This window comes from Miscanthus floridulus, chromosome 10 (genome assembly GCF_019320115.1).
Source record: "Miscanthus floridulus cultivar M001 chromosome 10, ASM1932011v1, whole genome shotgun sequence".
NCBI classification, from domain to species: domain Eukaryota; kingdom Viridiplantae; phylum Streptophyta; class Magnoliopsida; order Poales; family Poaceae; genus Miscanthus; species Miscanthus floridulus.
In genome coordinates this window covers 40,354,848-40,367,519 of record NC_089589.1, presented here as the reverse complement: position 1 = coordinate 40,367,519, position 12,672 = coordinate 40,354,848, and the positions used below count along the sequence as shown (strand labels likewise).

Here is a 12,672-nt window from a genome sequence, read left to right as displayed (position 1 = left end):
AAAACTTCTATAAGAACGAACAATCAGGTCTGTAATAAATCATGGGACATCTTTTTCACTTATACTCCACAAGAAAAATTATAATGGTTTATATCTAAATGTGTATACCAAAAAAGTTTGCTAACATTTTACAAAATGTTACTACAAATGGATATAGACACTATATATATACCCCTCCATAAATTTCATTGACAAACTCAACTTAATAAAAATAAAAAATTAAATAGCTTTTAGAGACATAAAGGGAATGACCTTTGAAAATGCCATGTCCATGCAAGCGGTTAAGCGCCTATGAAAACCCTTTAACATGTGGTTCTAATGGAAAGGTTTCTAGTTGTCATCAGCAACCACTATGTAGTCGCGGTTAAGCACCTATGAAAACCCTTTCACATATCGGATTCGGATGCTAAGGAGAAGGATCACACGAGGGGAATATGGTGGGGGGGGGGGGGGTACACTTTTAAATCATATCTACACACATCTCCGTGTACCCAAGCCAAATCATTTATTATCAAACACTAGCATGAAGAAAACATGGCATACACAAAGGTTTGTAACTACAAACATACGAGTCTTGTATAGCACTCCACACAAAAGCATTATGTATATAGCATGCCACGGTTTGTCATGTATACGCTGAATAGACGGATCTTGCATACATACACAATATGCATTACACATGTAGGATAGACCACACAGCAATATACGGAAAGCATGCCTGTACATGCATTGTTCCAGTCACCAGCAATTGTCCTCAATGTTCGACACACTCGTTGAGGAGCTTATGTATTGGGTCTGCCACTCCAGAGCACTTGGTGTACATGTCAACTCCTTTGTACACCTCCTCCATCACACGCACAAGGTCTAACATCGGATCTAGCAGTGCAACTGGTACTGCTTGATCCCTTTTGAATAATTCCTGATTGATGCACCTCCAGTGCTCCTCTACAAGGCAGATCATTGCTTGTTTTGCTTCTTGAACAGTGACACCATGCTCCCTTACATAGCACTCGACTGCAGTAACACACTTGCTTCTTTCTTCTTTCTCATTCTGTCAAATTATATACACACTTGAGCCTTGAGGAGGTATATATAATATAAGCATCTGGATTGTATGTGTCAGTGTGGATAAGCGTGTTCTTGGTTGTGTGTTGTTACCTCGTGTCCGGCAACATCGTCCATCAAGCGGCACAAGGTTGTTGAACTTTCTATAATTTTAGGATACGAGCGAGCCCATGTGAAAATTTCATCATCGCTTGGGAACATTCCAGCGAAGGATATGACGGCTATTGGCCAGTACAATATGCTCACTGCAGCAGCCTGCTTCAGATATTCATGCACTGTTGGCACTTGTCCCTCTTCTCGCCATACCAACTCTTGTACCATAGCCTTGCTTCCCTCCTTCAACTAAATTTGAGTAAAATGAAATGAATATAAACACATCAGTTGGACACACAAAAGGCTTGGCATCAAGTGTTTCTTAAAAAAAATTGTAGACTAAACCTATTCTTTGCATGACCCAATTCAATTTTGGGTCTAGTTAATGATCTACTGAAACTAGTAGTTTTCAAAACACTACACGCTGAACAGTCTACACATAATTTAACTGTCCTCATAATAAGTGAACAATACATGTAGCTTGATGTAGTGGTAACTATGGACGTCCAGACATACAGTTCACAGATTGCTAGTTGATTTCCTTATGCTTCCTGGATTTGAATATTTTTACCAATTTGTTTCGATGATTTTATTTTTAGCTCTAGAGAAACAATGTGATTCTCATTTCTTTCAGTGAACATGACTAGGCACATTTGTCCTCAAACAATTGACATATGCATACGGATATTCAAATGTAAGGACTTAAGTGCATTGTATTTTGATTTGATAAACCTGGAATCTTGTTTCTGCAGAAAACATTTTATATACTGTACCTCAATGGCCCTTTTTAATTTGATGCATATCATTTTAGTGACCAATGCCATCATAGTCAATTGGACTAATTTGATTAATTTGGATATAAGGTATTTGTCTCATGGCAAGTGGAGGTACCGAAACACCATACCATTAATAAAATAAGGGCCAAGATCAGATTTCATGAAGATATGAGAGGAGCAGTATGTAAATATTGTATGGAAATAGCTAGCTCACATTTCTATTTCGCCATGCTATTTTTGTTCTCATAACTCATGGGTACTAGTGGTGCAACTGACAATCTCCACCGGAAAATAGTGGTGGAACAACTAAAACAATCGGTTCATGTGTAACTATTAGTTTTTTCCACTCCGACACGTCTAGTTTTTGAGTGGGCTCTATAGATACCACTTCAACCTTCCTTGAAGGTGCTAGCTCTCAAGGCAAGGTTTGTACACATATTTGATTTTCTATGTGGCTAAAAATAAGATATAGAAGATCATAGGAATTTGCACAAGATTGGAGACTTCACTAGTGTTAGTTTATGCCTGCTTGTGTGCATATCGATTGGTGTTAGGCTAGATTTGGGATCAAGTAAATGCACAATGCTAGATACCATTGGTAGTGTTTTACCTTGTGAGACACTCCAAGCAAGATTATGGCTAGGGCACAAGATTTTCTAACCAGCACAAGTTGCCCCTGCATGCTAGAGTGGTGATGCACTTATATAGTCAACATAGTGTTAAGTATTAGCTATCCAGGTAGGGCCTAGTTAGAGAAAGGTAAAAGGTGTATTCTGACTTAAGTTAAGGTATGGCTTATGGCTCAATAATTTTGTGGTTTGATGGTGCATCAAGTTACACATAAAAAAATAGAATGTATTTGTGTGGCATATGTGTCTTAATTGTATTTTAGGATTTTATTTTGTATGTGCCATAATTTTCAATCATGATTGCATCTATGTCATTCTATATGCATACATATGGAGGAAAGTTTCGGTTGCCACAATTTGTTACTTATTCAGTCCATCAGATTTAGGTTTGCATGAGACCTCAGACAGATTGATGCCCATAATATAAAGGTCTTAGTGTTCATGTATGTGTAATGAAATTTGGCATGATTATAGTGTCATAGAACTGGTGATATTGATACTGTAGTTAAGAGGAGTGAATCATTGTTAGATGTAAAGTATTTTCTACCCATTAACATCAGATGACAATTTGGTACAAGAAATAATGTAATAAACTTTTCATTTCCATACAAATTCATGCGTCACTGATCACACGTTAATCAAGCAAATAAGAAACTACAAGCGCCGCATTCATGATAGGAATTGCAAAGGGAAGAGTCCCATAAGAAATTTGTATACTATGACCCCACAATAAAGATCTCGAAAGCACAGTACTGCTAATTCGGTAGCCCTATTAGAATTTATAAATGATCTTAAATGTTCACATAGTTTATTCCAAAGTTGTAGTGACCCACCTGATCTACATTTCTTGTTGATAAGTTTTAGATTTGAAGAATTTTAGTATCTCAAATATTTGTGTTAAATTCACATGTTTTGAGATTCAAAATTTTGAATTTCTCAAACAATCTCCGATGTAGACACATCCTATAATAATAAACTTTAGTGCTTGACAAGATTTAAAACTTTGTAGTTGAATTTTTTTATTTGAGTTTATTGAGCAGCCAAAATATAAGATTACAAAATCTTGATATAAAAAGATACCATCCTATATATGTATAAAAATAAATGAGTGTGTGGTGTAGTGGTAGAGAGGCGTTAACGTTGGTTCGATTCCTCAAACACCCTAATTTTTTGTTTTGGAGTTTTCTGGAAACTAGGCTCGCCTCGCTACCCATCTCTGTTAATACAAAGTTTTCGTCTCCAAAAATGTTTCATATAGTACTGTTTGACAAAAATATCTTAATTATACACCAATGTGTTATTACAACATAAATAGGTTGTAATAAAAGGGCATAAATCATAAATTTGTATACATAACTAAAACCCCACAATTATAAACAATATGCTTCTTCACAAACGGGTTTCACAAAACCATGTGTGTTTTAACAATGTTTTTAGTCAAATTGGAATAAGTGAAGACTTCTTCAATCAAAATGAAATTCATGACTAGGTAGCATGTGAGAAATCAAAGTGTACTAAAAATTTGTTATTTAACATATATATTCAAATTTTTAATACTGTATATGAGGTGAAGATTAAGACATTTTCTGAAAGAGCATATCATCTTAAGATACATTTCAAATAAATCAAAGTAGGAAAATTACATAGGTTAGCTACTCAGTTACTGTTGATTTGGAGTGCCTACCCTGAATAAACTACAAACCGGATGTTTTGTATGCATATGTCATGAACTTTGTACTTACAGTTTCCTTGAAACAGTCAATTGCCACGGGTGAAGCACCATCGTTTGACACAAATTCTTCGAGAGTCTTGGAAATATGGAAAATTAAATACCAGTAGCAGTCCCCAATCTGTTTAGCAGCTTCTTCGTTCCAACTATTTGTTGAAAACCACAACAATAGTAAGTGACATAGCCGCAATTAAATCTGAAAGACTGTAGTCCATTCGATGCAATCCAGCTCTTATTAAAACAAAATGGGTAGGAAGTTAAGACTCACACTCACTCAAATTAAGGTCTTCTGTTGTATATGGGAAGAGGCACCATCTTGGCTAAAGATAGACTATTCAAAAGAAATTGGAATGGATGTCCACATTGTTACTTTTGTAATCATAACGTTCAACATATATTTCTTACTTATATGTTATTTGCTAGTAATTCTATTTGTCATCTAGTTAAAATTGCCATAGACCATGCTCAATGCAGCCTTAGTGAGGGTGACTGCTCTCTTTTGGGCCATATGGTTATGTGAAAATGATATTGCATTTAATAATAAACTGATAATCACCCTAGGAGCAAAAAATTTTGACATTTCTGTGGAAAGAGTTAAAGCGACATGATATTGGCGACACTCCATGCCATGAAGGTAATAGCTATGGTGGTCGTGGCTCAGAATAGGTACTAGTTTCAATGTGGCTGATATTGTAATCCATGTCTTGCTCTGTTCTACATATTTCAGATAATCCAACTCTTGGATGATGTAATAAGTGACAGTGACTTTATGCACTACATGCAAAAATGGCACAATCTTTTTGGTAACTTATCTTAAAAAAATAAATCTGAACAAAATATAGCACTATTTTCATTATTTAATAAATAGTTGGCTGGCAAATTGAGTGTAGCTCAGATGGTTAGATTCACCAAAAGTTCAAGTCGTCGACTTAGCACCAAAGGTGACATCTTCTTGGATTTATTCCATGATGTTACTATGTTTCAGTGGTATAAAATGTACCAGTTGACAGTGAGGCATTTGTGCAGACTCGGTCAATTCTCTAGATCTAATTGCTCTACAAAAGGTACTATGATTTGAAGAACAGTTGGCAGAGTTTCTCCAACTATACACTGAAATTTATTGCCGTCAGCCAGGAATTTTCCACCTGTTGTTCTTGTAACCATGTGGAATGTCACATTAGAAAAGCCCAAAGTGGTCGGGGGTTCCGTTATCCCTCTAAGACGATCTAAGCATGCATAACTGTGTGTCTATATATATATATATATATATAGAGAGAGAGAGAGAGAGAGAGAGAAAGCACTACTGACCTGTAGCTGGGCATCCAATAAACAATTCATTCTGCAGCTGGACCTAATAGGCACGTTGGATGGATCAAACAAGGCCATCCATCCTGCTCAAATGAGCCCAGTCTAGTCACATGTGCAGCCCCATGGTAAGTAACCCCGCTGGCTTGGCTTCTAGCTCGCTAAAAGAGAGGCTACTCTTGCTTGCTAATGAATCGAAGACACCTTAAATTTTTCTTTTTTTCTTTTTTTTTTTTTTTTTTGCTGCAGAAATCCCAGAATGCTTGGAGCCCCATCATTATCTCTCCAAGTCACTCTCCTCACAAAGACTAGAGCTTCCCAATGGCCAAGATCTACTGTTTCCACATGGCTTAGCAATTTGTGTTCGTGTCGTACCTACGTAGAAATGTTTTCCATGCCAACGATGCCACGTGACCAAGCATTAATTTAAATAGTGATTGAGCTTTAGTTAAATTTTTTGAAGGTGGTGCATTGTATCACATTTTGCAAGGAAGTTTACACGTGCTGGTCTTTGCTCTGGACATAAGGGGATCCCTGTTTACATATAACCTTTTAGTTTAGTTAATGAGTTTCTATATTCGGATTGACTTTGCTATATATATGTGATGAAGGGACTTGACAATTTTTTTCCTTGGCCCAGCTTTAGCGATGCCTCCATAGACAACAACAATCTCACTACAAGTCATGCCCTAGAAAATCTGCACTACAGGTTATGATAGATCTGTTGGGTTAACTAGAAAACCACATATCAGTTCGTTGTTGATCCTTATGGTTACCATAGAAACACCTGGAATACTCTTGTGGAAAATCTATAATGTGACCATGGGCTTGTGATCTAAGAATGGTGTCCATACCAGACACCAAAAGTTGCATCTGATAGCAAGTAGCAAGGTTTCCATCAACTATGTTGATTTTGGAAGCAAGAATAACAATGAGGTAGAAACCTCTTTTGTTGATTTATTGAACGGCATTCCTAAACTTGGCACATTGTTAGAGAAGACAAATAAAAATATGACTAAACATGTTGTTTGGATCGAATCGTTGAATTATAAAAAATGCCAAGCTTGAAAGCTTAGTTGCTATTGATGCTTCAATCAAACCATCTTTGCATGAAAAAACATTTTTGACTTTCCTTCTTTTTTTAGTTCTGCTACGATGCATAAACAATTTGAGTGGTCATAATATATGGTGATGAAGTTCCAAGAACACACCTTTGGACTGCTTGGTTAAACAGATGAACCTCTTCCATGGTTCCATATGAATCGAATATGTCATCAAACATCGTCAATAATGTCAACAGTTTTGCTAACACCATCCGTGCCTTAGCATACTGGGGTTCATAGAAAATACCCAAAGCCCAATAGTAGCACTCAACTGGGCGTTTTCGCATATACGGACCAAGGCTACTAGGATTTAGGTCCTTGTACCACCACCTTCAATAAGAAGTTGAATTAAAAGTCGCCATATTGTGCAATTAATTAATCTATGTAATCTCTAACATAAATGCATCTTCCATCGTCAAAGTGTCAAATAGGGGCAAGCAGTTTCATATTTTTTGCTTTTTGATTGATCCCTTGGCTACCTATGTAAGATTATTGTTATTGACGGATAGAAGATTTTCTCTACTCACAGTGAGATGGTCCTGACTTCATCACGGTGCATTTGCTGCAAGATGTGAAAGTTAAGCTTAGCAAGCTCAACTATATCCTGATTACTTTCATCACCATCCTCGTAGATGGAGATGTAGAGCTTGGCCTCAAGCCTCTTTATTCTCCGCTGAGTTGGTAAATCTAGTGCATGCAACACTTCCTGGAGGACGGGCTTGGGCAGTTGGCCACCGTTTACTAGGGATGATAGGCAGTCCTTGGTAAAGATTGTTGCCTTCCTGAGCAAATCCTCATCACTTTTACCAAGGTGAGCTGCCTCGTACAGACTGAGCAAACCATCAACATTAGATCGCAGAGTGTCTTTGAAGTCGCCATTCTCATCCATGAAGTTGTTGAAAATTTCTACATACAACAATATTATTACAAATTAATTAAATGTATTTGGAATGTTTTGCTTGTATAAACCTATTTTGTAGGTGTCCATATAGTTGATGTACTAACATTTGGTAATAGATTTTATTGCATACATTAATTACTTTTGCCAATAGGCTAGTTGATGTACTAACATTTGGTAATAGATTTTATTGCTTCCGGTTCTATTGGCAAAAATAATTAATGTATGCAATAAAATCTATTACCAAATGTTAGTACATGAATCTACATGATAAGTAAATATTTTAATTGATATAGGTACTTCATTAGAGATCTCTAATACCTAGAACAAGTAAACTCATTGCTTATCCATTTGCAGAAATTAATGTAAGTAATAATGTTCATGATATATATCATAACTACCAGAAGCAACGTCGTAGTGATGCTGTCTCAATAGACGGAATTGGAGGGCGAGTGTAGACAAGTCATCTGCCCCCACTGGAGTTCTACTAAGAATATGCATGAATTTGGAAATGTCCTCCTCAAAATGGTAGCCAAGGCCAAGGCGTTGCAAGGCATCAACAGTCTTCATTCCTAGAAGCAAATCTTCTGTGTTCCTTATAAACCCTTGGATCATGCATCGAACCTTCCACACAAGTTCATCCCGCCTATCCATAATCCTATGGTCGGGCTTTTGACAGGTGATGATTAACAATTAAAATAAAAGAAACAGCCAATGCAATTTTGTGAGAAGATTAACATAAAGAAAATTGTATGTGTATATGGATTTATGTTTTTTCTACCTGGCTAGAGCAAGGTAAAGGGCTAAGCTGCATGAAGTATTCAGTCCATTTACTTTCCTCCAGTGTCCTTATTGATGGCCGTTTAGGGTCCTGGTCTCCCATGACACCTTTTCTTCTCTATGGAACACATGCATCACATGGGAACGAAAGGTTATCTTATTAGTTTCAAAGAAAAGGTAATCAAATAATCATACATGTCTTATTGTACAATGCACAAATTAAAATGAAAGTGCTCTTAGCAAAAAATTCTGATGATAACTATAAGTTAACCATCTTATTAAAAACTAATTTAGGTTCAAAATATTTCAAACATTATATAGTTGCATCATGTTTATCAAGTTATTTTTAGATTAATCTGATTGATTGGTTGCTTGAATGAAGTTTGAAATTGAACACTGTTCCAATAATTGCAGTGTATAAGTATCAAAGAAATCCAATGTTTGACCTTTCTTCCTTAATCCATGCAAATACAACCATATATTTTTTTACTCCTGTGTTTGGCCTAGTCCACTATGTGAACGCAGGCATACACAACTGGCTACTTTGGGCAGAGCTATTCTGATGGCCTCCATTAACTCAGCTCCTCATAAACTCATTTGTACCGTCGACATATAGCAACTATTGACAAACATCATCTTATACGTCGACAAATAGCTAAAATAATATTGATCAAGAGCTCTATCTCGGTTAGCCCTTCCGTCGCTAGCACTAGGGTAAATTATCCCTAATGTCATGCTTTATTGTCGGAACCAATGTTCTTGTATGGCTAATTGTGGGTAACACTATCTAAAGCCACAACAAGATCTAGCATTAGAATCTTGGTCGTGCCAGCGGTTAAGAAGGGCGTGAAGAAGGGGAAAAAGAAATAGATCTCGATTGTAAATAGTAAATACACGAAGAATATCATGTTCACTGCATCCACTGTAGCATCTGCAGCCCTTGCTTGTACAGTAATATGTGAGATGGGGTTGCAGCCGCAACTACTATAGTCGCTGCAAAAATGGCTCCCAAACAGGTCCATCGTTTATAAAGAGAAATAAAAAACCACAAACAAGGTAATATCTCCCATTATAATTTTTCTTCATGATAATCAATATTACTTTAGCTTTAAAATATTAATGCAGGATGATACTTCCAACAGCCAGGACAGTTGTAGGTGACTATTTGGCTGATGGTGCTTGTCGGGTTTGCAGGATGTTCTTGTATGGCTAATTGTGGCATGCATTTGTTTCGTATCTACAGGATGATGCTACAAAAACTTGTATTTTAGCTGTGTGTGGAAGACATCGCGTGTGTGTCTGTGGGCGGCTGAGCGCGCGCGCGAATTTGTTTTGATGTTGGTTGGATGCTTAAACGAGCTGCCTGCAGGCCAGAACGTTGTGAACTTACATCTTGTGTTATTAGTTCTGTGGATCTGGTGGTCTTTGGGTGAATTCCGTGCGAGCAGTGCTCAGGAAAATAGGTAGCTAGTAGGTGCCGTTCCTTATTACGGAGTAGACAACAAATTCAAAACTACATGCATATGTTTTCTGTTGTTACGGAAGCCCCCAAAGAGAAGCTAATAGATATAGATCGATAAAAATATAAACATCACCAAGAAATAGAACAACATCTACAATCAATGAAATGCGTTCTAATTGTTGAGTTGCATATGGTCGTTGGGGGTAAGGGGGTACTTACCGTGCCGGATGCGAGGGAAGAGAATCAGGGCTTCTACCAGCAGTGCTCCTTCTCAGTTGTAGATGATCTGAGGCCCAAGAGGTGGAGCGAGTGCATATATATAGTGAGCGAGAGCCAAATATCTGTTTGTCTGTCTATCTATCTATCTGTCTGTCTGACATCCACATCATCTTCCACTAATAGCCATGTCATATCACTAACTTCCAACCTAAAATGCAAAGTCATGTCACTAACTTCCAACCTCTTAATGCAAGCTATCCACGTCATCTCAAGTTCTATGTCAACATGTAAGGCATTCACATCATCTTCCACTAATAGTCATATCATCCCACTAACTTCCAACCTCTTAATGCAAGCAATCCACGTCATCTCAAGTTCTATCTCTACATGCAAGGCATCCACATCATCTTCCACTAATAGCATATCATGCCACTAACTTCCAACCTAAAATGCAAAGTCATGTCACTAACTTCCAACCTCTTAATGCAAGCTATCCACGTCATCTCAAGTTCTATCTCAACATGCAAGGCATCCATATCATATTCCATTAATAGCCATGTCATGTCACTAACTTCCAACCTAAAATGCAAAGTCATGTCACTAACTTCCAACCTCTTAATGCAAGCTATCCAAGTCATCTCAAGTTCTATCTCAACATGCAAGGCATCCACATCATCTTCCACTAATAGCCATATCATGTCACTAATTTCCAACCTAAAATGCAAAGTCATGTCACTAACTTCCAACCTCTTAATACAAGTTATCCACGTCATCTCAAGTTCTATCTCAACATGCAAGGCACCCACATCATCTTCCACTAATAGTCATGTCAGTCATGTCATCCCACTAACTTTCAACTTCTTAATGCAAGCTATCCGCGTCATCTGTCTGTCTGTCTGTCTGTCTATCTATCTATCTATCTATCTATCTACCGTGTGACAAATATTTCACACTAAGCATAATTATTAGCATTAAAAATGTTTTGAAATCCTAATGCATTCCACAAAAATGGAGGCAGTACAACATATACTAGCCTCGCCATAACTGAAATTATTGGTCAAATTTTTTGCAGGGATGTTAAATGTTATCTCTTTTTTTGCGAGACCAAGTCACAGAAGCAAATGTTTACATGCACGAGCGCACACTAACCCTATGAATGCACGGACCCAAACCCTACCCCTATGAGAACCTTCGAAGAACTGAGTTGGACCAACAAATCTCGAAATTGACGAGGTCACTACAGGCGCGTCGCTATCAACGGGTACGTCGCCTACCACTGAAAGAATAGCGACATTAATCCTGGAATAAATCCGGGAAAATGCGTGCACCCATATATGTCGAGGACTTGAACCCGGGTAGGCAGGTTCCGCCACAAGGAGCCCAACCAGCTGAGATACGCTAAGTTCGTTGTTAAATGTTACCTCAGCTATAGCTAACATTCCTTTTTTTACCATTTTCATACAAGTCTGCATATATGAATCATATAACAATTTGCACTACTTTTAATATTCAGTTCATGTAGTCGTTTACCTTGCATTGAGTGCAACCAGAATAATCTCTGGAGTGAAATGCACTGGTTGATGGCTAGTGTTCCGATCCCTTTCTTTTTATTATGAGATAAATCTCGCACTAGCGAGCATGATGACTGAACATGAACAATGCATGGATGTAACTCAATGAAAATGCACTAGCAAGCATGATGACTGAACATGAACAATGCACTAGCAAGCATGATGACTGAACATGAAAAATGCACTAGCAAGCATGATGACTGAACATGAACAATGCATGATGGCCTCACTGATGAATAAGAAGGCTTCCATTGGTGCCCTAAGATGGTGAAGAACAACACTCCCTTAGTTTTTCTTTTCCTATGCTGGGTTTTGCTAACATGCATATGACTAGGATTGGTGCTGTTTTGATGGCGTTGCTGTGCTCTAACATAACTTTAAAAAAAAAAGTCTACTAAAACACATAATAAGGACAGTATGTATAGGTACTATATTGTATGGATGGTTGACAACCGTTCATTCAGTGTAGGCATGTGAAGTCCAACTTGTGACATTGCTGATACACTTCAACTCTGTGGCTAATATATAAGACTATTCCACAATTTTCACCTTCTTGAAGCAACAGGAGATACCACATCTCTTTTTGAGGATTTGGTTGGTTACCCTTGTTGTACAGAAGAAGGCTTGGCAAGGGATTCATCAGTGAGGCCATCTGACGATCAAGTGCAATGCAATGCAACAGGGCTGCAACAAAACCAATGTAAATGGAATTCAAACAACTAAAACCTTGGCATATATCCCTCTATGGAAACACCATCACATATTGATTTCAAGAGGAATAAGACCCATATGGGTTACATTATAGCAGTACTCACTACTGTCATAAGCCCATATAATCAAATACTTAATCTGTGTTTGCTGGACCCTAACAATTTTTTCCTATTTTAGGATCACCTCCCTACGGATCGGATGATGGAATCGGGACTAAACGTGTAAGATTCATGTTCGCACCCATGCATGTAACAAGAACATCACACGTCATTTTGGGTGCTAGTGCGCAGGTGTAGTAACAATAACATCACTGCTAGTGCGCAGTTGCCAT

The 12,672-nt window shown here is 37.7% G+C and overlaps 1 protein-coding gene across 2 annotated transcripts in view; it reads right to left on the bottom strand.

Annotated features, from left to right (window-relative positions):
• Positions 1 to 644: 644 nt before the first annotated feature.
• The window catches only part of LOC136486528 (anthocyanidin 5,3-O-glucosyltransferase-like), a 159,618-nt gene continuing 147,590 nt past the window's right edge, over positions 645 to 12,672 (bottom strand). Inside the window, exons 2-9 of one of the 2 annotated variants that reach the window (XM_066483437.1) lie at positions 10,060 to 10,126; positions 8,380 to 8,496; positions 8,000 to 8,267; positions 7,228 to 7,606; positions 6,809 to 7,030; positions 4,306 to 4,438; positions 1,159 to 1,407; positions 645 to 1,051 (exon numbers count right to left, since the gene is read on the bottom strand). In XM_066483437.1, the coding sequence (XP_066339534.1) occupies positions 755 to 1,051; positions 1,159 to 1,407; positions 4,306 to 4,438; positions 6,809 to 7,030; positions 7,228 to 7,606; positions 8,000 to 8,267; positions 8,380 to 8,481 (1,650 nt within the window). In that variant the 5' untranslated portion in view covers positions 8,482 to 8,496; positions 10,060 to 10,126 and the 3' untranslated portion in view covers positions 645 to 754. Of the gene's footprint in view, positions 1,052 to 1,158; positions 1,408 to 4,305; positions 4,439 to 6,808; positions 7,031 to 7,227; positions 7,607 to 7,999; positions 8,268 to 8,379; positions 8,497 to 10,059; positions 10,127 to 12,672 lie in introns of those variants that run through there. The other variant, XR_010766861.1, reaches the window with a different exon arrangement.